Source organism: Calonectris borealis, chromosome 10 (assembly GCF_964195595.1).
Source record: "Calonectris borealis chromosome 10, bCalBor7.hap1.2, whole genome shotgun sequence".
Classification (NCBI taxonomy): Eukaryota; Metazoa; Chordata; class Aves; order Procellariiformes; family Procellariidae; genus Calonectris; species Calonectris borealis.
In genome coordinates this window covers 695457-720063 of record NC_134321.1, presented here as the reverse complement: position 1 = coordinate 720063, position 24607 = coordinate 695457, and the positions used below count along the sequence as shown (strand labels likewise).

Sequence of the window (24607 nt, the reverse complement as noted above, 5' to 3'; positions counted from 1 at the left end):
GGGCCGCCGCCCTCGGTCCCGGCCCGCCGCCTCGGGGGGGCGCCCGCCGGCGGCGGCCCTGAGGGGAGCGGGCGGACGGCGGCGGCGCGACCCCGGCCCCTGCGCCCGCCGCCATCTTCCCGCGCAGCCCCGGCGCCGCCGCGATGGCCAGCGTCTCCTACCACATCTCCAGCCTGCTGGAGAAGATGACCTCCACCGACAAGGACTTCAGGTGCGGGGCCCGCCGCCCCCGGCGCGGCACGGCACGGCGCAGGCCATGCGGGCGGCAGCCACCCGGGGACGGCGCCTTGGGGCCCTGGGGGGGCTGCACGGGCGGGGGGCTTCCCACTGCGGGGGGTCCCTTCCCGCGGGATCCCGTTGCCCTGGGGGGACCCTCTGCGTCAGGAGCAGGCACGGTGCCCCCGACCCTGCTGGCACCGTGTGGAGGATGTTTCCATATCAGAGGAATTAATCAGTTTTATTTACAGTGTTTCAAGCCAACTGTGTTGTTCTGGCCCAGGGGGGAATGGAGAGAAACCAGCAACGTTCCCCTCCCTCGCCTAGATTGCTGCATAATGGAAGTGAACGAGCAAGCAAAGTCAAAGGGGGAATAAGTGTCTTAACAGCTAGACTTTGAATTCTTATTTGTTTTGCAAATGAAGAACATCGTAGCAAAAATGCTGAAATACTTCTTAGTTTGTTTTTCCGCTAGAAGGTTAGATCGTCAGTGCATTAAAAAGGCTGAGACACCAGTCTGAGCAGCCGTGTCACCCGGGTGATGGACGCTGCAGATATTGGCTGGGCTCAGGTTGCTTTAAGAACTATTTCTGTGCAGTGTGAAAATACGCCTCCCTAATAGAACTGAAAGATTCTTTTATTCTCTTTGTTTATGTCAGCAGAAAAAATTGACATCTTTTTAGGGTTGGGGCTGGTGGCTTGATATTTATGTTGCTCTATAAATATTGTTGAAACTAACAAGTATGAAAGATTTCACCCATGAGCTATTGTTCTCTCAGTATCAACGTGGAAGGTGATGTTTCTGCCGGACTTGGTATTTCAAGGTCTTTTAGAAGAGAGGGGTTAGTAATAGCCTAAAAGTAGGTTGATTTTTGCAGAGGCTGCTGATGTTTTTCTCATGTTAAAATAGATACTTTTTAAAGAAGTCAGTGATGGAGTAGTTGCACAGTTTGTTCAAAGAATTTACGGTTAATACTCCAAACAAGACGTGCCCAGCGCAGGGCCTGTGTCATGTTATGGAGATATTCCAGGGCCATTTCTTCCCAGCACATGGTCTAACGTGAGCCCGTTGTCTGTCTTCAGTTGCACGACCAGTTATAGGAGCAGGTTTCACGAGCTTCCCTCTGGATCCGTGTGCCAGTTTCCGAGGTCCTGTCGGCAGGACAGCAGCAGGTAGCGAGTCAAAAACTGGATGTGCTACCGTGGAAGACTCTGCTCGGCCTGTGGCCGTAATTGGTCATGCTTGTTCTACGCAGACATTGAATGGCAAGTGCAGCTTATTAGCTCTTGCAGAATCAAAAATAGATTGCATATTGTTAACATTATAGGTCAGAGTCCCTCTATTTTTCTCATTTTGGATTTTGGGCTGGCTGTCTAACACCACAGCAGTCCTTCATTCCAGATGTACCTAGTTGCTGCTCAAGAGCAGGCCTGCAGATTGAAGACACAAATGTTGCCCTGGTACATGAGGGCTCTTACATGCTGAATGAATTACATCAGAGCCTAATTTAAAATGGAGGTGTCATTTGGTAAATGAGAGCGAAGAGCTGCTCTGTGGTTCTGTTTAGACGTCCATCCTTGTGCTGGGGCTAACATTAGAAAGGAACTAATATACGATAACCACGCTTATATTTCTCAGAACCTCAGACTTCTATACTAGCACCTTTTACATTTCTGCTCCCAGGAAAATACTTTCCAGAACTTCTCAATATCCATTTTGACATTGTCTGTGTTAGAAAATTATATTGACTAACAGTCAGCTGGGAGTTTGTTTTTCCTTCTAAGCTGCAATGATAAATACTCGCTTGGTTTTGCTCATGGGAGGAAAAAAGTGCAATAGGAAATGTTCCTTCATGCCGAATATTATCTTATGTTGTTAATCAAATGTGAGTGTAATTAATTGGACAGTGGATAAGGATTGAAGAGCAGACAAGTGCTTCTTACTAAAGGGATACTGGGTGCCAATTTTAGAGTTATAGTTTACCCCATCCCTGTTATGTATTTTAAGGAGAGGAGAGAACGTATATTTCTCATTTTCTTAGATTCTTTATCTAAAGCCTTTTCACCAGCTACCTCTACCTGACTTTTCCACTTGTAAGACAGTAATAATTCTTTGTACCTTGTTTTTCGGGACAGTGTAAAGGGTTGCAAGTTACTCTTTGAAAATGTGTTTTCATACAAGCACTAATTATCAAGTTTTGTTGACCAAAGTGATGCGAAGGAAATGCATTTGTGTCTGTATTTCAGCCAATCCACTTTTGCTATATGTTCTTTCAGGTTTATGGCCACCAATGACCTGATGATGGAACTGCAGAAAGATTCGATAAAACTAGATGAAGACAGCGAGAAAAAAGTTGTGAAAATGCTTTTGAAATTGCTGGAGGACAAAAATGGGGAAGTACAGAACCTCGCTGTCAAGTGGTAAGAGCCTCGGCAGTAATTACCATATTCCTTGGCAATAATAAAGCTGTCACAGACTGCAGAGAGTGCGTTGGAGTGGAGCCTGGCCCTGCAGCGTTGGTACCTTACTCAAACCTCCCTTTGTAGGGGCTTTCCCTCTCATGCCAGGCACAGCAGTTTCCTTCTCTGTTGATATTCAGAAAGGGTGATATCTGTGTAGAAGTAATAGGTGACTTTGGAAGTAGTTCAGTGTTTGTATGATGAATCTTGCCATATTAAAAGTAGCATGTCTAAGATTTTATTTCTTCAGAGGGAAGCCTAGTTTAAAATCTGGTCATCAAGTTCCTCTCCTTTCTTGGGCTTTGAAATCCAGTGCTGAATTTCCCAGTGGTCCTGTCTTTGATAGAGATGGTACTAAACATGTATAGCCCTTCAAAAATGGCATTTCAGGTCCAAATCCTACTCTTCAAGGGCATTTTCATTAAAGTTTATAATGGACTTGGGTTTTTTCCCTGCTTTGACTCCAAGTGTAGCCTGTGCTGTTGCTGTGCCTTTGACAATTTCAATATTTTTTTTAATCCAAGTGAAAAAGGCAGAAGGTTCCTTTATTACTGAATCATCTCATGAAGTGATCCTACTGCTGACATGTTCTTTCCTGTCTCTTTCCCCCAGCATGTCTAAATGGGAGTATTCATTCTAGAAAGGAAATTGAGTGGGTCAGTTCACGCACAGGGCTCCAGAAAGGTGGGCCATTTAAAGACGATTTTGGGTTCCTGTATTTTTTCCTACTGTGGATCTTACTCATATTCCCTTCTTTTTAACCATATAATGCTTCTATCCCTGTACTTTCCGTGTGACCTTTGGCCCTTTCTGATTCCCACTGTCCTGACTTTTTCTGGCCCTGTTGCTGTCTCTGCCTGCTTTGGGTTTGTTTATTCTGTTTTTTAAAGTAAAACGGTTGGGCACTGAACAGAGTACAAATTTCTTTGCCTGTTTATCTATGGTTGCATTAGCAATAAGTCCATACTCATTACAATCTCTAATTCATCCAGAATGTGATCATAAGAAGGCCTGAAAATGGAACCAGTAATATTTCCTTTTTATACTTAAGGAGGTACTTATAATAGTTAATGTCCAGTCAGTTATTCCCAGCCAGGTGCAAGGATCTCTAAGAAGGAGAAATGTGACGGTTTGAGGGATGTTGGCAGTTGGATTAGGCCCAAGTGTGGATCTGTGCAGCCCACATCAGGATTCAAGAGGAAGTTAGGAAACTACTGAGAGGTCTTGCAGTTGATTTTATCATCTAAACTTATGATCTTATTTCTTCAGAGGAATGCTGAAATCACACTTCACACCCAAAAAACTCACAAATTTATCCATGTAAAAACTTCACACCCAAAAAACTCACAAATTTATCCGTATAAAAATCACAGAACTTCTCATTCTGTGATTTTTTTTTTTCTATTTAGATGAGTTCCTTAGCTTTTCTGTGCCTCTGTGTCCCTGTCTGTAAAATAGGGATAGCCATTGGTTCTTTTCTGCATGTTGAGGTGTAAGACTTGCACGAAGTCTTATTATTTAGTGTTTCTTTTCTAATTCATGTATTTCAGAGTAGCTACTCGGACTCTGAAGAGCTATTACTGTCCCAATTGTTGAATCTAGGAATAGTCCTATACCGAACAGGCTGCGTGTGAGTTTGCTTTGTGTACTCTGGGGAACACTGTGCATACAGTGTTTGTTAAGCACTGTAAGGGGTAACTGTGGTGTGCCAGCAGGGAGACAACTACCTGTGCAGAGGTGTTGCATACAGTTGGCATTACTGGAGCTATGCCAAAAGGAAGAGAGAAGAAGAAGACAGAAAATGCATTTTTGTACAAGGATTTTATAAAGTGTGTCCAGCAGTAAACATTGTAGAGTGCTAGCACCATTTCTTCTCATACAAGCTCTTAAGAAAATGTAAATCATCAAGGCCAGTTTTGATAGTCCTGTTCAGCTCCCACTGAAGACAGGGACTTTTACCATTGACTGTTGGGAGCAGAACCTCTCCTGTGTGTAAGCTTCCATGAAAGAAGGGTATGTTGAAAGCCCTACAAGTCTCTCTGTCTGTTCTTGTACTCTATAGGCAACTGGTAGCCTTTCCTTTTGAGCCCTATGGACATGTAGCATTAATGATAGTCCCCAAGGATCAGTGGCTATGCCCTAGTAGTATGCAGCATACAGAGCCAAAACCTCTAGTTCCTCTTTTCTGTATAACATGTAAAAAAAAAGAAAAGACAAAACTCCAAAGAGGTAGATTAGTCCTTTCCTTCACTCTATTTTCTGTTTTCACTTGGCTATGCGAAGGGGAAGAGAGGGGAAACCCTCAGGAACTGGTTATGTAAATACATTTTTGCTCTGGAACAGCAGCATGATGGTACTTTTAAAACTCTAGAACCCTGTTTAAAAAAATGGTTGTGTTGCCCATGAATCACAGGGAGCTGTTCCATTCTCCTATGTTTTTTGAACCCAAAGGAAACGATCTATACTATTCAGTCAAATCATTCAGTTTTGACTAGTCCCCACAAGAAGGGGAACAAGGAAGCAATGACTAACATTTTGTAGCTGGCATAGAAATTGGAGCGCAACCACATCACTGCTACGGCAAGTAGCTTCTTCTCTGCAAGGTAGTATCGACTCATGGGAAAGAGAAAAATACCTATAGCATCTCTGTTCAGGCTCAAATCCTTCCAAAGTAATTTCTAGATTTGGGCATGAAGAATTGCCTGGTGGTGTTAATCTGCAAGCTAGGGCCCCAGTTCTTCACCTGGGCAGACCATTCAGTGGAAGAGGAGGGGTGGCATAACCACAGGGGCTCGGGCATGGATCTCTGCCCCTGGTGGGTCATGGGGCTGTGGGCAAGCAGACTCACTCAACCTGTAGAAGAGTGAAGTGTTGTTAGGACTGAAATTGGGCTCAAAGTATTTTCTGTGGATGTTCACTAAAACAAGAAGATGGAATTTTCCATGTTTTCACTCATCTGTGTTTGCTTCTCATGAAAATTCTAGGAACCAGATTTGCTGTCTGTGAAACAGCAATTTCTTGGTAGGGGATACAGAATATTCATGGGAAACAAATGCATTTTGAATTCATTAGCTTAATTCAAAGAGTTAAGTGTAGCTGGTTAGGGAGGGAAAGCCGTAACATGACTTGCTGAAATACAGTTAATACTTTACATTTTAGCTAGTTACCTTATAAAGATGCAAAAATACATAGTTGCAAACAAATGCTGACAAACACTTTATGCACAATTTTGAATACAAACTTACCAGCAGGAAAGATAGGTAATTAACAGAAAGTTTTTCTAATAATAATAATTAAAAAAAAGTGCAGGGGAAAGGGAGCGGTCTTCCCTCTGTAGTAATTCTGAGCCTTGGCTCAGGTAGAGGTTTCCACACGTACAGCAGAGGGCAATGCGTAGCTAATTGTTTGTGAAAATCCATTTGGCATTTCCTCCTGAAAGTCAGTTTTTGATGGTTGGTTTGTTTTTGTTTTTTTTCCAAAACCTGACTATAGATTTTACGATTACTCTGTGTAACATGTTTGCTTTGGTTCAAATTCATTGTGTCATAATTTCTGAGCTGCTCCTTCCAGTAAGGTATTAACTGGCCTCATGTTTGCAGTAGTTGATGTGAAATGTCCTCCTACAAATCTGATCTAAAATTCACTGAAGTCTGATACAGAATTAACTGAGGCAACAATGCAGGGTATGTAAACCTAGGGACATGACGTGCTGCAGGATATCGGTACTCGATACTGATGTTTTGGTGATACTTGCACTTGGGGCTGAGCTGCCTTTAAGGAGGAGTGAGCCTGAGCATCCCTTTTGATGGTGGAAAGCATCCCTCTTCCTCTTCATTCTGACTGGCTTCTCCTCCCGCAGTCTGGGCCCGCTGGTTGGCAAAGTGAAGGAGTACCAGGTGGAAACGATTGTGGATACGCTGTGTACAAACATGTTATCCGACAAGGAACAGCTGCGGGATATCTCCAGCATTGGACTGAAAACAGTCATCTCTGAGCTGCCGCCAGCTTCTACAGGTAAAATGTCTGTCCCTGTTTGTCAGACTGAGGCAATAGGGAGTCACAGCCTTTGGGAAACAGAGGAAAACATGTAGTTCAGGGCCTAAAAGTTACAGATTCCTTATTCACCTGCTAGAGGACAAGCAATGAAATAAGGAGAAGAGACAGTAGAAGTTGAGACACTAATGTGATTAAAGAAGGGATGAAATGAGTCTCAGCTGGGCCGAGTCCTCCAACTGCCACAGCTACCCTGGCTGCTTCTGCTGCATTTGGAACTACATATCCCAAAAATGCAGCAACTATTCAGGAGATATCTGAGGCTTCCAGAGATTTAAGTTTCCTCTGCAGCCATCTCATGTATCTTTTGTTCCTTCATGGCGGGTGGCCGTGGCAGTGCTGCCAGGCTGCTGGATTTTAGGTTGGGAGAACTAGAATTAGCATGCAAATATTTGCTGAACTCCTCTCTCTATTTCTGCAAAATGTTAAGCTCTTGTGAGCCATCCTTTCAGAATTCTTTATTTAACATACATCACATGAACTGAAACTGGTTTAGGGTAGCAACACATAAGTCATCTCATTAAGGGTTGGGATTGACACTGTGTGGGTAGAAGGCAGCAAAAGCAGTGTGAGTTTGCTGCAAAATGGAGACGTTGGACGTCTACTCCCTGTGCCTTCTTCACCCTAAGCCCCAACAGCGTGGTTGCTGTTGTTGTGGTATTGTCTGGAGCAAAGGGAAGGTTTGAAATAATAGTCCAAGAAATAGCATGTGCCTGAGGCAGACTCCTTTCTCAGTGTTGTACAGCAGTTAATGATGCTCCAAGGATGTTCCACTTCTGCTTTGTCTCTGTTGCATCGCAGAGGCTGTTCAGAATGGCGTGGGAGGCTATTGTCCCTTCCTTTGAAAATTTTGTGGAATTCGAAGCTGCTTATGCTTTGCACTGAACCAACTGGGAAAAAAACCACAACAAAAATTGGTGTTGGGACAGGCACACCCCAGCATGAAGACTAAACTTGTATCTAGACATTGATCTGGACTGCAGGAGATTATGATTCTAGACTGTGGTTGTAATCTCAACACATTCTTGAACCTGAGTTACATATTATTTTGCGATAGATTTATCTAGTTCTACCCTTAAATTTCATCATAGAGCTGAGAAACAGTTTCTGTCAAGACTGCTCTTTCTATGGAGATAATCTCGATGTGTTGAAACTGAACATTTTCAAAACAGGGGGAAAAACATGCCAGAACCTTCCCACCCATCTCTGCTCCCTGCATTGCATGGGCTGTGGGACAGCCAGGCCGTTTTAGGGTAAAAGACATTCTCCAAGAGGAGAAGCTTCTTCCAAATAGTTAATGCATCATACTGCAGAGGGAGATACCTTGCTGTTTGCCATGTGTATCCACCATCTCAGACAAAAGCTAGTTGACTGTTATTCTGGTTAGGTCTCCCAGTGGTGATTTTTTTTAATGTAGGAGGGATTAAATGGTTCTTAGCAGTAAGAAGACTTCTTTTTAACTGACAGTGAGGAAAAATCTCTCTCTTGCAGGCTCCACTATGACAGCAAATGTGTGCAAAAAGATCACAGCCCAGCTGACAGGAGCCATTGGCAAGCAGGAGGATGTATCTGTGCAGCTGGAGGCTCTTGACATCCTGTCAGATATGCTGAGCAGGTACCAAAGGATTTACTTCTGGCAGCTGTGTACGGCAGGGGGTCGCATGTATGTGTTTGCTTTTGACTTCTGCATTTCCCTAATCCTACTACGAGGACTTAAAAATAAAGGATTTGGGTTGGCTGCCACTGGGGAATACCTCAGCAGAGCAGATTCCCCAGCAGAGATGAGAGACAACATGCTGAGCCCTTCTGTGCTTGGGAATGGCAGTAACATTGGCGATGGATCCCACAGAGGCTCAGCTCAAACAAATGTAGGGAGGGAGAGGGCAAAGCAGGGAAGTTTATTTTAGCCCTGTGATCTGATCAGACATGCATTTTTTTTCCTGGCTGCCTCTTTCTCTTGTTACATAAGTCAGAGTGACAGTGTCATATGTCAACTGCCTGCAGGAAATTACTGACAAACTCCCAGGTCATCCAGAAGGATACCGTCAAAATCAAACTCCTCCATGATGGAGACAAATAACCTCTCCCTGTGTTATACAGAACAAGTCACTGTTCAGACCAAAATGCCAAACCCACCCTTTTCCTCTCTCTCCCCACAACATGCATGAAGTCTTCATAGCTGAACGATTTTTACATTTTTTGCTGGCAAGAGGGCTTTTTCTCTGAGCCTTTGACTTTCAACTTCTGTCTTGTGCTGTTGATTGCAGACTAGGGGGAACACTCTACTCTTTCCATTCCTCCATTCTGAACTGCCTCCTTCCCCAGCTGACAAGCCCCAGGCTGGCAGTACGTAAAAGGGCTATCATTGCCTTGGGTCATCTTGTCTTGACCTGCAGCGGAAGCATCTTCTCAGAGCTCACAGAGCATCTGCTTGCCGAGCTGAAGAGGAATGAGTCTACTTCTACTACCAGGACATACATTCAATGTGTCGCTGGCATCAGTAGGCAGGCTGGACACCGCATAGGTAGGACAAGTAGCTTGAAATGACACCAGGAAACGTGCATGCATTTTAGAGCAGCTCCTTTTAGTGGTAAAAGAAGTGTGCTCACTCTGTTCCTAACGTATTAGTGGCTTGTGCTTTGTGATTCCCTCTGTGGTCCTGAACTGGCTCTCTGATCTCCTCTGGGAAGGGAGGAGACACCAGAGTAACTCTGGCTGTCCTCCTGTAGTGATTTCATCTCAAGGTCTTGCAGCGCTTCCCTGGTCTGAATTAACACCTCTGTGAATTAGGTCAGTAGATTTACCCCATTTTAAATGACAGGAGAAATGGGGGGCAGCATATTGTATTACTCATCTAAAAGATCTGCCAGAGCTGAGATGAGGTCCTAGAAGATTTCTAATCACAGCTTTTTCTGTGACTGAAATGCCAGCAAGGGGCTGAAGACAGGGAGCAGGGTCATCTGCTTAAAACCCCTGCAAGGCTGGACTGGGAGGTCCAGGGGAGGAATGCTCTGCCAGGCACGTGAAGGCACATGGCTGAACTGTTAGCTGCTCGATGAGTGAAGGCTGGAATGATTTTTCACTGCTGCTTACTTTGTCTTTCCCAGGAGAACATCTGGAGAAGATAATTCCTCTGATTGTTCAGTACTGCAACGTGGAAGATGACGAGCTGAGAGAGTACTGCTTTCAGGCCTTCGAGTCTTTTGTGAGAAGGTGTGTGCCCTTGCGGAAAAACTGTGCACCATCCTGTGTATCAGTGTCCTCCTAGTGTAAATATCTATACAGTCAGCATCTAGGATTGAGTGCCTTCCTATATGCATTCCTGTTGGGAAAGACAGTTCACAAATGAAATCCCTTCTTTACATGCAGAGTTGGGCTTGAGTTATGAGCTATTTTACCTCAACATGTGAGATCGTGTTTCTGTATTGGTTTTGCAGGAGTGTAACTCTTGTCCTTGGAGGATTCCTCAGCAAGAGGGAACTGCCTCACTCCTGGTGCGTGGAGGGAGTGGGAGGCAGGAAGGGGCCTCAGGCAGAAGAGCTGCTGAGCTGCAGCTCTCCTGTTGTTCAGTGAAATGTTTTCTGCTTGTCTTGGAAAAGGGGCCCAGCAGAGCTGCTGAGGTTTTCTCCCAGGAAGGGAGGATTCAACCAGGTGGTGAAGGCAATTTATTTTTCTTCCTTACAGAAATCATTGCATTCTTCCCAGGGGAATGTGGTCTTGCTTTGTGCACAGCAGGAAGGAGCAGCTCTGGTTTAACTCATGTTAACAAAATGTTCATATAGTCTGTGAAGCATTTGGGAATCCTTTTGAAATGAATTGTGTTATTTGGATATTTAAAATTGCTTAGTCTTGGATTTATTAACTCTTGGGATTTTTATTTGTCGTGGTAGGTGCCCAAAGGAAATTGACCCTCACATCCCTAATGTGATGGGGTTATGTTTGAAGTACATCACCTTTGATCCAAACTACAACTATGATAATGAGGAAGTGGAAGAGATGATGGAAACTGAAAATGGGGAGGATGAAGAGCAAGGTGCCTGCTTGTGAGGATGACTGTGCTCAGCAGAACACTGGGTTAACATTTCTCCCCTTCCTGCTTTCTCAGTCTCTGTGATGTTACTTTTCAGATCTGTTTCAGGACAGCCAGTTCTTCTAAATGGGTTATTTTAATTTACCATTAGTAATAATATAGCTGCATGTGCAAAGTTCCAGCAGTAATTCTGAGTTTCTTAGTTTTACTTTTTTCTGACAAAGTCCTCAGATCTCTGCCTGCCTTAGGCAGCAGTGAAAACACTGAAACTTGAACTCTGAACTAGCTTAGTGGAGAGCTAGACCAAGGAAGCACTGTTTTTCCTGTGGCTGCTGGCTGCAGGAGTTTCTTAGAGCCCATCCAGCAAGCAGCCAGGCTTAACGCCTGGAAATCCTGAGGAGCAACGGCTCTGCCATCCTGATTGTTGGAAACGCTCCCTTGTGCTCACAAAGGTGCTGGTGCTGCTTACAGCCTGCTAGGCAGACTTCAGACCCCTGCTCCAAGCAGTTGACTTGATATGCATGGATTGTTCTTCAATGGAAGGCGTGAACACTGTCGTTCTTGACTGCTCTCTGGCTTGTCCCAACCTCAGGTGGGGACCCCAAGGTTTGAATGTAGCTGTAACACCAATTCCTGTCTGTCCTCCTAGTTTAGCTCTAGTAGGCTTACGCTTACGTGAGAGAGATCACCTTACTAGGGTCCTGACAAAATGGTATTTCTTGAAAAGAAAGATGTTACAGGCAGATCTAGAAATTGCAGTTAAACAGGTACCCTCTTACTGCATCTACTGGGGTGTTACACAGTGTTACCTTTTTAACCAGGCAGCTAGCCAGCATTTGTAGCTTACTCTGGTTAGAACAGGAATCAGAAATCTTTGATGTGGTCTCACTTATTTACAAGACTGGACAAACTCCTATTTTCCCTGGTCGCAGGGGAGGTCAGGCAAGCAAGCAGTATTTCCAGGCTGTCACAGCCAGCATCCCTGCCAGAGTGTGTCAGAACCATGCTGCTTTGTCGGGCTGCAGTTTTTTCTTGATTTCTGTGTTGCTTCCTCTTATGTCTCCATCTACTAGGGTGTTTTTCACACACATACGCTCTTCCTGAGCACAAGAGCCAGCCAAAGCTCATTTTTGCAGTCACCTAGAGGCTGCAGAGCCTGTACTTGTGCAGATGTGCCCCTCTTTGTGAGGCTTGTTGCTTTTTTTTGCAGGAAGAGGTATATGCTTAACTGCTATTTTAAATGAAAGTCTGTAATTTTGATTTAACAGTTTCAGGGCAACTTAACTCAGCCTACAAACATAGTAGCCACACAATTATATTTTTACTATAAGGTAGCTATTTTTTACTAGTTTGTGGCAGAAGAAAGCAAAACTACAATCCTGAACACTTAAAAAGTGCCACCATTAAAAACATCTTGGTCCACCACTAAAAACGTCTTAGTCATCAGTGAAAGCAATTTGATACTGTCTTCAAAACAGACCTTTCACTTACTTTCTGAATCGTGTTCACTTTGAGGTGCGTGTCGAGCCCTGGTCAGATAGGAGGGGTACCTTTAATGCCTGTTAGCTATAGACAACATTTCATAATGTCTCTATTTATAGTTGCATATAGTGTGGCAGCTAAGAGCAAAAGTTAGAACAAGTTCCCTTGAAGAAAGGCATTTTTGTGTGCTTTCATACTAATTGGGGTAAGATCCTGGCTGGCTTCCTGGAGAATATGTTAAATGTTCTGCCAATAACATAGTAAATTGTTACGCTGTTTTCTGCCATTCAGGAATTGCTAAGACAAATATTTACATATTTCTGGCTTTAAAATCTGGGAGCCTCATTCTCCCTTCAAAACAAAAGCCTTGATGCCTGAGCTGAAGCGGCCAGTAAGCCAGTAAGGGTAGTAACATTAAGGTTTATTCTCCATCAGGTCTTACTTGGAACAGAAGAATATGACACAGGGCAGTCATGTTGGGGGACAGGCTATTCTGGATAATTTTATGTTCCCAGATGTGTGTGAGTTACTGGCATTTGTTTGTCCGGTCAGCTGGAGAGGGAAGCTCTGAGGATCGAGGGATCCTCTAGCTCCGGTTTTCTCATGTCTTCCCTTCTCATGTCTTTCCCTTGTCTTCTTTCCAGAAAGCGATGATGAGTACAGCGACGATGATGACATCAGCTGGAAAGTCCGCAGGTCTGCAGCAAAGTGCCTGGAGGCCATTGTGAGCAGCAGGCACGATCTCCTTCAGGACTTCTACAAAACTCTTTCCCCAGTCTTGATAAGCAGATTCAAAGAGAGAGAGGAGAATGTCAAAGCTGACATCTTCAGCGCTTATATCTCCTTGCTGAAGCAAACGCTGCCCATCCAGAGCTGGCTGCATGCTTCAGATGCCTCTGGCAAAGACGACGTTCCCCTGACAATGCTTCAGAACCAGGTGCGTGAGGAGATGGTGGGCTGGATTAAATCAGAAAGCAATGAAGAGAAGTATGTACCATGCCACCGATGAATATGCCTAGTAGTTAAGTTGAGAACATAGCTAGCTGAAGGAGCCCTTGGGCACGCAACCAGAGGGGACCAGATCCTGAGGGCTGCCCGTCATTCCCAGGGAGAGAGCGCTGAGCCAGTGCAGGAGCGCTGAGGCATAACCTGCATTGCCCCGCTCCGCTAGCCTCCGGCACGCGTTTGCAGACTGAGTGTGAGACAGGTTAGCCTTTGGGTAAGGTTGCCTGACCGTTACTCCAGCGGCTGCTCAGGAAACTCATTGAATGCATCATGGTAGAAGCATACCAGAGTAAGCCACTGGAAGCTCAGTAAGGTTTGGATCTGGTCAGTAGGCATATGACAGCGTGCAGCTTGGCTCATTATGGGAAACCGCCAGTGGCTTCCAGGGTAGCTTGCTGTGGTTGCGCACCCAGTCTGTACATCACTGCTGATCAGACAAACAATAGTGGAGGCAATTTTTCTGACGCACTACTTTAGTTCAGAAATACGCTGGAGTAATTATAGTCAGAATAATGTAGCCACACATGCTGATCAGGGCTCTGCCTAGCCCGGGATCCTTGCTAGCGCTGTGGTCCGCACATGCCATTTTAGAAGAAGACAAAAGAAACATTGGAAATAACCATGTTGTTACAGAGTAGCATGACCGTGAGAGCAGCTTTGTCTAGCCGATGCCACTACTGACTGGTGAGTCCTTGAAGCAGGAGGGTTAAAATCCCTGCCAAAATGTAATTACATCACTGATTAATCATCGTATATGTATGAGATATTTATTTAAATAACTTGCACCTCAGCCCTGTGATTTGTTTTTTGATTTCACTGAAACAACTGTCAGGGTGTCCAAGTTTAAATATAGTGATGGGACTAGATCCTTGAACAGCAGACCAGGAAGGAATCATAAAACTCTAAGCTCTTTTGGCAGTGTGTCCTGGTCTGATCATTTTGTTGTGTTTCTTTAAGCTTCTATGTTAGGGGATAACACCAACTTCAGGAAGGGCTGTTTAGGAGTCTGTTTGTAGAATGTGGGAAAGAAAAATGAAGTCCCCTCCAGCTTTTCTGCTCGTGTATCTTTTCTTCCTGTGCACTGTCTTGTAATCTATCCCAAGTCCGTTTGCTGGTGAAGAGGTGCACTGTTTCTTGCTGTTAGTTCTCTTGCTGTACTGTTAGTGCCTCTGGCTCAGCTGAGCAAGCTGCTTTGGTAGCATAGCTCTGTGCCGTGGAAGCTGGGATGACTGATGTGTTTCTTTCTGGTTTTCTTTTCCAAACTGCAGGTCCCCAGCATCGTCAAGGCCTTGCACAAGCAGCTCAAAGAAAAGAGCGTCAAATCAAGACAGGGTTGTTTCAGCCTCCTGACAGAACTGGCCAATGTTCTTCCCGGCTGCCTGGCAGATCACATCCCTGCACTAGTCCCTGGTAAACTTGTCCGTGGTCTGGGGGTGAAGGAGCAGGGTTGGCTCAGTCCACTCCTAACATGTATGCTCCTTGCCTGCGTGTTCCAGTTTTATTCCTATATATTATCTCTGCTCAGCATCAGGACATACACATCAAGTTCTGTGCCATGCTGATGTGCTAAACAGCTCCCAGATCAATCCTGGCTTCTGTCTACCACTGAAAGCCAGGATAAGAATATCAATTTCATTTCTACAGTCCCCTGAAGAGATGCTTTTAGGAGGGCCTGTTCCAGTCTCCTTTGAAGCTAGCTGGAATTATGCTGTTAGACTGCTGAGACACGAGCGACATTTTCTTTTACAAAATGTAGTGGCATTTTAAAAATTATTTGTATTGACTGATTATTTAATTTGCACCGTCACATTTTTCTCTGAGCTTTCCTGCCGATAGGTTCATGAAGCATCCCACACTGCTGAAAAGCTTATAGTATTAAAGTCCCGCCTTTGCTTTTGGTGTGACTGTATAGTAAATATAAAAAAAGTCCCCTGTGATTGTCTCTGGGCCTGATCCATACACCTCCCTCTTATGAATTAACAGATTGGAAAAAAACATTCAAACCAGGAGTCAGGTATGACTTCAGGGGTGGCAAGCAGTATTGTTGTAAATGTTTCTCATTAAGTCTTCTGGGAAACATAAATATGTGCCACAGAAATTGGACTTGGAAGTATCTCACTTCTACAAAGGCAGTCCATCTTTAATGGTCTACAGCTATGTTCCAAACAATAGTAACAGAAGTTGTAAAACTAGATAAACATAAGAGCCCCTGCTTCTTTTCTTTTTTTTTTTTTTTTAAAAGACTTCCCACAGAAGTATGAAGGAGAAACTCATGAAGGGGCATTCCTGCTGCCTGGAGTGCTTGTTGTTGAGACTAGGCTTTCCCAGTCTTAATTTCATGCCATTTTGTCATACTTATTTGCACTTGACAACCATCCCTTCTCGTCTCAGCCCAGGATGACTTTTTGAATTAACTTTTTAAAAAGTTTTCGTAGCCAGCCATCCAGGACTGCTACAAAGAACAGTTATGTCTGAGTTGCCACTTCCTGGAAAGCAGAAAGACAGCAAGGAGAGTAGCTTTCTTTAATGGCATGTATCTTTTGGGTGGGGAGAGGAAAGAGAGAAAACAGATTCCAATTGCGTCCATTTTTTGAGGGGGGGGAGTGGGTTTGATAAAAGCCCCTTGATGTAATAAGACAGCAGTCATTCTTGTCTCTTCTGCACAGGTATTGTTTTCTCCTTGGCTGATAAATCCAGCTCCTCCAACATGAGGATTGATACACTGTCTTTCCTTCATGTTCTTCTTTGCAACCACCAGCCAGAGGTATTTCATCCTCATATCAAAAGCCTGCTGCCTCCTGTTGTGACCTGTATTGGAGACCCCTTTTATAAGATCACTTCAGAAGCTCTGCTGGTTACTCAGCAACTTGTGAAAGTTATCAGGCCTTTGGACAAATCTTGCACTTTTGATGCCAAGCCCTATGTGAAGGATCTTTTCCCTGGTACTCTGAAGCGACTGAAGGCAGCTGACATCGACCAGGAGGTGAAAGAACGTGCTATTTCCTGCATGGGACAAATCATTTACAGTCTGGGAGACCATTTAAGCAGTGATCTCCAGCCAACCTTGAAGATATTTCTAGAGAGGCTCAAAAATGAAATCACCAGATTGACAACAGTCAAAGCATTAACCTTAATTGCTAGTTCTCCACTTAAAATAGATTTGAGACCCGTTCTAGGGGAAGGTTTCCCCATTCTAGCTTCCTTCTTGAGAAAGAATCAACGTGCCTTGAAACTGAGCACTCTGACTGCTCTGGACATCCTGGTGAAGAACTACAGTGACAGCCTCAAGCCTGCCATGATAGAGTCTGTCCTAAAGGAGCTCCCTGCTTTAATTACTGAGAATGACATGCATGTTTCCCAGGTGGCTATCATGTTCCTTACTACGTTAGCTAAGGTTTATCCATCCTGCATCTCTAAGATCAGCGGTTCGGTTCTTGCTGAAATCTTTCAGCTTGTCCACTCGCCTTTGCTCCAAGGAGGGGCACTGACCGCTATCATAGACTTCTTCCAGGCTCTGGTTCTGACGAAGATGGCCACCATGGGTTACTCGGAGCTGATGAAGCAGCTGACTGCGCCTATTTACTCCTCGGGTTCAGCCGGGGAATCAGTGACGTTACACAAACAGGCGTATTACTCTGTCGCAAAGTGCGTGGCAGCCCTTTCCTCAGCCTGTCCAAAGGAAGCCCCTGCGATAGTGAACCAGTTTATCCAGGATGTAAAAAACCCCAAGTCCAGCTCTGCTGTTAAAGTGCTAGCTTTCCTTTCACTGGCAGAGATAGGGCGCACCATGAACCTCAGTGCTCAGAGAGAGCTCAAAACAGTCATCCTGGAAGCGTTCACCTCCCCCAACGAAGAGGTGAAATCTGCTGCTTCCTATGCGTTGGGGAACATCAGTGTTGGGAATCTTAAGGAGTATCTTCCCTTCATGCTGAAAGAGATCGGAAGCCAGCCCAAGAGACAGTACCTCCTGCTGCACTCTCTAAAAGAAGTCATCAGCTCCTCCCCGGCCGATGGCCTCAAACCTTACGTGGAGGATATTTGGGCTCTGCTTTTCAAGCACTGTGAGTGCACGGAGGAAGGGACGCGCAGTGTGGTGGCTGAATGCTTGGGGAAGCTGACTTTGGTGAATCCCTCTGAGCTGCTGCCCCGGTTGAAAAACCAGCTGTCATCAGGTAATGGGAAGGGCAATGGTGAGAGTGGGGAAATGCCTTGTTTTTCTGGAAAGTCCTCTTGAAAACTGCTGGTGGGTTCAACAGGGAGCAAAGCCAGTCTGCAGAGGCAAGAAGGAAACGAGGGATCTCGGCAAGGGGGGATCAGAGGAGCACTGGGTTGCACGGGGTGCGGGAGGGTGGTAGGAACAGGGACTGCACATGGAGGTTGTGCTGGGGTAGGATTTAAACGAAGAGGTTGTTAAGACAAACCCTCTGTTCTCTTATCTCTTGAATGTGTGTGTAATGTGACCAAGAGCAGAATATGCGCTTCAAAATTACAGCAATGGTTTTGTCTCTTGATCTTCCACTGTTTTTTCTTTCCATCTTCATCACAGGCTCTCCACATGCCCGGAGCACGGTGGTAACTGCAATCAAATTCACAATTGCAGACCAGCCTCAGCCTATTGATGCTCTCCTGAAACGCTGCATAGGTAGGCTGGTACAAATAGCAATGTGAGCTGGGAACACGAGATGTGCTAGGCGTCATTAGCAGCTTGGGGATTTTTCACACCTATGTGAACCTCGTCTAATCCAGTTAGTTTTTATCTGTGTTTCTCTGCTTTTGGGATTAAAGAGCAACACTGCCGCATGAGTCCGTGTTAAATGCTCTGATACCTTGCTCCTGGGCATGTTCCATTGGTGACAGAGTTTTTTAGGGAGCGTAAGTTCCTTCTGCGTTTGAACTTGTGATTCAAGGACCTCACAACAAGGATCTTGTAAAAGATAACCTATGTTAAAAGGGTCTTATGTCTAGGGAGCCTACATCTCAGATCTGTTGTATAAAACTGGGCCTTCTGTTTCAGAGAAGTCTGAGCAGATGAGATCTGAGGAAGAAAAAAAACAAAAAACAACTTCCTTGAATACCAAAGCTTCTGATTTGACTTTAGGATGAGGTAGCTAGAATCATGCGGTTTGTTTTTATGCCCAAATGCAGGAAAGTCATGTTTCTCCCATTATATCCCAAAAGAAGGGAGAGAAAGCATCTCTAATGTCTCTCTTAGACTGAGCCCCTAGAGTTATTTTACTATAGGTGTTTTCATAACCAGGCTCCTTGAAATATATTGTGATGTACTTTTAAAATACTTTTAAAACACTGCAGCAGGACTGACTGGTGAGTTCTTATCCGACAGGTGACTTCTTAAAAACTCTTCAGGATCCAGACCTGAATGTTCGACGTGTGGCTTTAGCCATGTTTAATTCTGCTGCTCACAACAAACCTTGTTTAATCCGAGATTTACTAAACGCAGTTCTCCCCAGCCTCTATAACGAAACGAAGGTCAGAAGGGAACTCATCCGGGAGGTATGTCATTAGTTCGGCTTGGGTGCAATACAGCAGTGACTCAGTGTGTGTGAAGCTGAGATGAAGCTGTCCCCTTGTCTGCTGCTAGGTGGCAGCTGTATTTTTTTTCTTGTTTAAGGTAGAAATGGGGCCGTTCAAGCACACCGTGGATGATGGCCTTGACGTGAGGAAAGCTGCTTTTGAATGCATGTATACCCTGCTGGAAAGCTGCCTTGACCGACTGGATATCTATGAGTACCTCAACCATGTGGAGGATGGACTGAAGGATCACTACGACATTCGGGTAGATGCTGTTCCTTAACTGCTGGAGGGTGGTGACGTCACTGATGTTACTCGTTCTCTGGGAGCCTGGGCTTGAATTGAGCTGGCGTGTCACCACAGCACGGAGTGCCCCTGCCGTGCCGTTTCCGATTCTCTGCCACTGCTGCAGCCTTTCGTCCGACATTGTCTAGCTCTACTTTGACCGTGGTGGCCTTGAAAATGCAACCCTGCTGTAGCTGGTTTTATAGGAAATTTACCAAAGTCTAAAATAAGTTCCTTCTGCTTTTAAACTTATGATTGTCGCTTGCTCAGTGTGGCCAGTAGCACTATATTAAAAAAAATTTACCATTGACATTATTGATGGCCTCATGGCTTAATAGGAAGCGCTACATCTTTTTCACACTATTATTTGATCTACTTCCCCTTAGACATGGGTACAGCAGCGGCACAATCCCCGTGCTGAACGTTGCCATTTCTCTGAAGGGCTGTCAGCCCTTTACAGACACCCAAGAGCAGGGCACCACACGCACCGGGGACCAGAGCCCGGCTGCGCAGCGCTGGCTGCCTGCGGGTGCATTTCTAGTACGACCAAAGCTCTTACTAAAACCCCTTGCACAAGTGCAAAGAAACTCACCACCATGTGATGTTTGGCACCACAGGGAGAACGACCACGCGGGCTTCAGCAGAGAGGACCCACGCTCTAGGCCGGGGGGATCGGAGGGTGCAGCGAAGCAACGCCTGTTTTACCTTTCCTCCTTTGTCTAGATGCTGACGTTCATAATGTTAGCTCGGCTGTCCACCCTCTGTCCCAACGCCGTGCTGCAACGACTCGAGCGGCTGATTGAGCCACTCCGGGCAACTTGCTCCACGAAGGTAAGATCAGGCAGAAAGCGTGACGCGCTGGGGGTGGGTTCTGCCGCAGGGCCACCCGTGCCGTTAGCCTTCTCTGTCACTGCTTCTGGGCAGCCCGCTCCCCACACTCCTCCGGTTAGAAAATAATCTGCCTGTCTCTGTCTCTGCTGGCGTGTGAGATTCTTTGTGCCTCTACTGTCTTTTCTAAATGCCGAGTAAAAACGGTGCTTTGGATTTGCAGGTAAAAGCTGGTTCCGTGAAGCAGGAGTTCGAGAAGCAGGATGAACTGAAGCGATCCGCCATGAGAGCAGTAGCTGCCCTCCTGACCATCCCTGAAGTAGAGAAAAGTCCAGTGATGGCCGAGTTCTCATCTCAGATCAGATCCAATCCTGAAATGGCGTCACTTTTCGAAAGCATTCAGAAAGATTCTGCTTCCCTACCCGCCTCAGAGTCGATGGACATGAGCTAAGTAAGGTCTGCCTGCAAGTAAGACCTCCGCCACCTCCCTGCCCTCGCCATGCATTAACCAAATGGGGACGCCACAGACTGGCCAAGGAAGGACGTCATCGAGCTGGTCTCTACCGCAACAGCCATTGCAAGTCACTGGGCGCCAACGGCTGGTTCCAGCTGCACCTGCATCAGACACCTCGCTGAATTGTAACGAGATACGTGAGATAAGGGAAACGCGTCCTCATGTAGGGGACGGGTTGGAAGACGAGCATTCTAATTTTTCAGCAACTTTTTAAGGGGTGTACAAAGCAATCGAAATTGAGCGTGGTTCCATGAAAAACGGGAACTACTTCCTGAAATATTTCCTTACTGCAGTACAAATAGTTTAAAATGTTTTAACCACTGCACGTGCACTTTCTACTCCAAATTGCCTGATGAATGTATTTACATTGTTTCACTAAATAACATGGCTAAAAACTAGAAATCACGTCTTTAATTAGTGATGAGCATCATAACCATAGGCCCCATTTCAAAAAGGCTTGCACTAGCCAAGCTGCAGAAGCTGCATGGGGGTAGTTCGTTAACAAGACTCCCCCGGCTTTCCACCGGGGTTCAGCTCACAAAACAGGCACCGGTACTTTAGTGTCTCTGCGGTGTTTGCGTGATATGAAGCCATCTTGCTCAACTTCCATTTTTACAGTTTCAGGCTGCAAAATACCTCAACCAGCCGTCTTCCAAGAGACGATTACTTGATTGCGTTACAGTAACAAACCTTACTCTAAGCTTTTCTTTGGAGGTAACACTCACTTATCTTTCCCTCTCTGAGCAGCTCAGCGTTTGTGTTGAACAACCAGCCACGAAGGCAACTGATCTACACTGAACTCTGGTCACTGAACAGCAGCAGACATTTGCAGGAAAGCTGGTATTCAGTATTTTTAGTGTCACAGAAGCAAGGGAGGTGAAAGCCACTAGCCAGAGGTGCGAGCACACAAGCAGCCCACACTAACCCTTCTGTCATTTGCAAACTTACTCTAGAGTGGCTGTTGTGTTCAAATCCTGCTTCGCAGGGGGGGGAAAAAGCCTTAAGAGACAGAGAGAATGTAACAGCAAATTAGAGAAGGCCACCATGACACACTTCTTGAGCCGTGGAGCTGTGATAAGCTTTCATTTCTCCTTTTTTGACAGAGTGGTTGATGTGACAAATATTTATAATGCTGTGTGAAAGAACATCCATTTTGTTTGAGTGGTATAAAAAATAAAAATATACTTGTGAAGCTGTGTGCACTCCTGAATTCATTAGCTATCACAGTGACACTGCAAATCACTACCATGAGCAAGCGCACTGCTGCGAGTCCGCCTCTGGACAGCCGGGCTGACGCAGCGGTGTCACCGGAGCCGCACCGCTGTCCACTGAACCCCAGCAGCACACAGGCACCAAGCCGAAGTCTTTCCCTTTGGCCATTCAAAACATTCACCAGTTTGTTTTTACACTTTATTAAATACACGCCAGATGCAGAAGCCAGTTTATTCATTCTCCTCACTGCGCAGTCTGGCGTTGGGGTTGGTGATCTTGATGGCGAGCTGAGCGGCTCTCTCCACGATTATCTTCCGGTTCTTAGAAGACACGTTGTGAGCAATCTCTGCGCAGTACGACCTGCCGGGAACAGACACGCATCAGGCACAGCTCCAACAGCACTGACAGCAGACAAGGCAAAGCTGCCATCCCGCCGGCAGCGCTCGGATGCAGCGGAGCACAGACGCATCACCGCGCACGAGCTGAACCACACGACTCCCGCCCCCGTCGCCGAGTCCGACGCCTTCTGGCCCGAAGCAGGAGCTCGCCTCCGGAACAGCTCGGCCCTTCCGCTTGCTTTCTTGCGAATGAAGAGTCAGTAAGAGGTAGTTTTTAATGGTGTGAATTACTACTCTTATTACTTTGTTTTGAAAGAAAGTGCTACAAGTACATTTAGGCCTGTGTCTGAACAGATACGAAGCCACAGTTCTGATCACTATTTTATCAGTGATGTAGGTACAGCGCTGTCTACCACCACTATGTTGTATTTTTGCCAAAGGTACGAGTTTGCCAGCCCCAAGACACCCTCTGTGCCCCCCCGCCAGCAGCAAAGCAGCACTAAGGAAACCAAGATGACTTTCGTGCTCTTAAAAGCAACAACTTCCCTCGTTTCCCACCTACGTCTCCCCCCGACTGCGCTGCCTTTTCGTCCTCCGACCCGGCGCCGTTAGGGGATGGGCAGCGCACAGCCCCAGCACCGGCGGCAGAGCTGCCAGCGACGGCTCCGCACAAGGCAGGGAGCACACCGGCCCTGCGGACTTACTTGTTGCTCATCATGAGCACTTCCAGCTCTTTGACGTTGTGGACCAGGAACTTTCTGAACCCCGTGGGCAACATGTGCTTTGTCTTCTTATTGCTGCCATAGCCAATGTTGGGCATCAGGATCTGCCCCTTGAACCGCCTGCGAACTCGGTTATCAATACCTCTTGGTTTACGCCAGTTGCGCTGAAGAAATGCAGAAAATGTTCAGTAGTTACAAAATGAGATCAGTCTGAAAATGCCTGCCTCAAGGTAACAGCTCTAGCCAAAAACAATCTCCAAAAAGATCCACCATGCCAGGCTGTTACAGCATGGCCCACTGCTTCAACACTGACCCTTTACACTTTAATTCACCACCAACCCTAAAGACAAGCGAGTCCAACTGTCCCAGAATTTATTTGCTAATGAACTTCCAGAGACTTTTTACCTTGATCTTGACATAGCGATCAGACTGATGGCGGATGAACTTCTTGGTCCTCTTCTTGACGATTTTAGGTTTCACGAGAGGTCTGAGGGCAGGCATGGTACCTAAGATAAACAGAACCCGTATGAGAAGGGAAACCCGACACAAAGGCGATGAGTTACTCCACTTACAGTGCGTGTAGCAGACTATCTTCCACTCACTGGCCACTCTGGAGGCTAGCGAGGGAATGGGTATTCATCTGCAGTGTCTCTCCCTCCCGCCTCCGAAGCTGGAAGAGCACTGGAAGCTCTCCAGATGCGATCCTAGGAGGTCACGCATTGCTCAGACTACTGCCGCAGCCGCGTTCGCAGGCATTACGTTCGCACCCATTACTCTCCTGCCCGAGCAACTCAAGAGCCCTTCCCACTCCGGAAAACCCGGCTTCTACAGCGCGGGCAGACAGACTGACGGCGCTGCAAGTTCTGCTCTTAAAGACACGAAGTGACTGACACTCACCTACCGCAAACCCCCCGCAGGTTCAGCCGCAGCCGCCGCCCTGGTCAGCGCCCGCCGGCCGGCACAGCCCCCCCGCGCTGACGCTAACGGCCACCATTTTAGCTCACACTCCCCGGTTCGACTTCGCGGGAAGCGAAACGCTCAGCGCCGCCCGCGCTCCAGCGCTCCCTGCCCCGGGCCCGCTCCTCCGCCGCCCGCCACCGTCCTGGGACCGAGCGCGGCCGAGGCGACTCCGCGCCTGGGAGGGGCCGCGGCCCGCCCGCGCCGCGGCCTCAGAGGAGACCCCGTTACCGGGCCGCGGCTTTTCCTCGCCCGGCCCGGGCAGGGCCCCCGCGCCCCGGCCGGCAGGGCCCCCGGCCGCCGCCTCGCCGAGGCCCGCCCGGCCCCGGGAGGCCGCCAGGGAGGCCCTGGCCCTGCGGCCCGCGGGGGACAGGCTCCCCGCGCGCCGGGGAAAACGGGTGGCGGAGGGAAGGGGGTCGCGCCCGCAGGGGCAGCTGTGCCGGGCCAGCGGCCCCGGGGGCGGATGGAGGCGGATGGGGACTCACCGGGTGCGCGATGGCGCCTTCCGCGCCAGGCCCTGCCAAGAGAGGAAGGCGGCCCCACGCGCAGGGCCTTATGGGATACGCGGGCGGTCCTGGCAGGTCCGTACGCCGCCGCGCCTGCGCAGAGCGGGCAGCGGGCCCGCGCGGGGCCCGGGGCCGCCGCCGGGAGGTCGCGCCGGGCGGGGTCTGTCAGGCGGGGACGTCCCGAGAGAGCGGATCCGTGCTTCCCCCCGCCCCGAACCGCGCGTTCGGTACGAGGCTGCCAGGACCTGCCCGGCGTCACCTCCGCCAGGCTGTGCCCGGCCGGGCGCTGCTTCCGCTAGTCCCGCTGGGCGGGCGGGCGCCACCTGGCGGGCGGGCGGCGCGCCCCGCCCGGCCCCTGCCGCGACGCCGGCGGCCCCGCGGCGGGAGTCCCCGCCCGAGCTGCCCGGGCCGCCCGGCGTTCAGGCACGGCGGCGGCTCTGCTCTTAGCCCCGTTCTGCCCCCAGCTGGCG

General features: G+C 47.3%; 2 protein-coding genes, 1 long non-coding RNA gene and 1 other non-coding gene across 15 annotated transcripts; 1 reads left to right on the top strand and 3 right to left on the bottom strand.

Moving 5' to 3' along the window:
* The first annotated feature begins 29 nt into the window (after window positions 1–29).
* Window positions 30–21594, top strand: LOC142086057 (cullin-associated NEDD8-dissociated protein 1-like). 11 transcript variants are annotated; one of them, XM_075158543.1, is made up of 16 exons: window positions 30–211; window positions 2494–2637; window positions 6536–6690; window positions 8221–8344; window positions 8997–9253; window positions 9837–9942; window positions 10167–10223; window positions 10620–10762; window positions 12886–13178; window positions 14515–14716; window positions 15913–17418; window positions 17793–17888; window positions 18588–18757; window positions 18846–19040; window positions 19784–19891; window positions 20112–21594. In XM_075158543.1, exons 1-16 carry the CDS (start codon window positions 144–146, stop codon window positions 20337–20339), a joined length of 3852 nt encoding a protein of 1283 aa, XP_075014644.1. In that variant the 5' UTR covers window positions 30–143; the 3' UTR covers window positions 20340–21594. The 11 variants fall into 11 exon arrangements, 10 of the variants coding, with proteins under 10 accessions (XP_075014644.1, XP_075014650.1, XP_075014643.1 ...); XR_012674958.1 differs by lacking the exon at window positions 30–211 and adding an exon at window positions 1269–1482 and having other exon boundaries at window positions 18880–19040; window positions 20112–20257; XM_075158542.1 differs by lacking the exon at window positions 30–211 and adding an exon at window positions 1277–1482.
* On the bottom strand, window positions 5880–16789 carry LOC142086062 (uncharacterized). The gene is made up of 2 exons (XR_012674959.1): window positions 16711–16789; window positions 5880–7619 (listed from the first exon to the last, which is right to left on the bottom strand). It is a non-coding gene; the product is annotated as an uncharacterized LOC142086062 (long non-coding RNA).
* Window positions 21595–21798: 204 nt separating the features above from the next.
* Window positions 21799–24458, bottom strand: RPL32 (ribosomal protein L32). Of its 2 annotated transcripts, none has more exons than XM_075158555.1 (4): window positions 24117–24458; window positions 23080–23180; window positions 22657–22838; window positions 21799–21974 (listed from the first exon to the last, which is right to left on the bottom strand). In XM_075158555.1, exons 2-4 carry the CDS (start codon window positions 23173–23175, stop codon window positions 21845–21847), a joined length of 408 nt encoding a protein of 135 aa, XP_075014656.1. In that variant the 5' UTR covers window positions 23176–23180; window positions 24117–24458; the 3' UTR covers window positions 21799–21844. The 2 variants fall into 2 exon arrangements, with proteins under 2 accessions (XP_075014656.1, XP_075014657.1); XM_075158556.1 differs by lacking the exon at window positions 24117–24458 and adding an exon at window positions 23572–23801.
* Window positions 23250–23388, bottom strand: LOC142086417 (small nucleolar RNA SNORA7). Its single transcript, XR_012675115.1, has one exon. It is a non-coding gene; the product is annotated as a small nucleolar RNA SNORA7 (small nucleolar RNA).
* Window positions 24459–24607: the final 149 nt, after the last annotated feature.

What these genes read in the sequence shown, in the direction of transcription:
- LOC142086057 (XM_075158542.1), top strand. Translation starts at nt 1,409, where the DNA reads ATGTGCTACCGTGGAAGACTCTGCTCGGCCTGTGGCCGTAATTGGTCA. An exon ending in CTGTCAGATATGCTGAGCAG is followed by an intron (nt 8,345 to 8,996) that starts GTACCAAAGGAT and finishes TGTTGATTGCAG; the next exon opens with ACTAGGGGGAACACTCTACT. An exon ending in GAAGGGAACTCATCCGGGAG is followed by an intron (nt 18,758 to 18,845) that starts GTATGTCATTAG and finishes GTCTGCTGCTAG; the next exon opens with GTGGCAGCTGTATTTTTTTT.
- RPL32 (XM_075158555.1), bottom strand. Translation starts at nt 23,175, where the DNA reads ATGCCTGCCCTCAGACCTCTCGTGAAACCTAAAATCGTCAAGAAGAGG. An exon ending in ATCGCTATGTCAAGATCAAG is followed by an intron (nt 22,839 to 23,079) that starts GTAAAAAGTCTC and finishes GCATTTCTTCAG; the next exon opens with CGCAACTGGCGTAAACCAAG. An exon ending in GTGCTCATGATGAGCAACAA is followed by an intron (nt 21,975 to 22,656) that starts GTAAGTCCGCAG and finishes TGTTCCCGGCAG; the next exon opens with GTCGTACTGCGCAGAGATTG.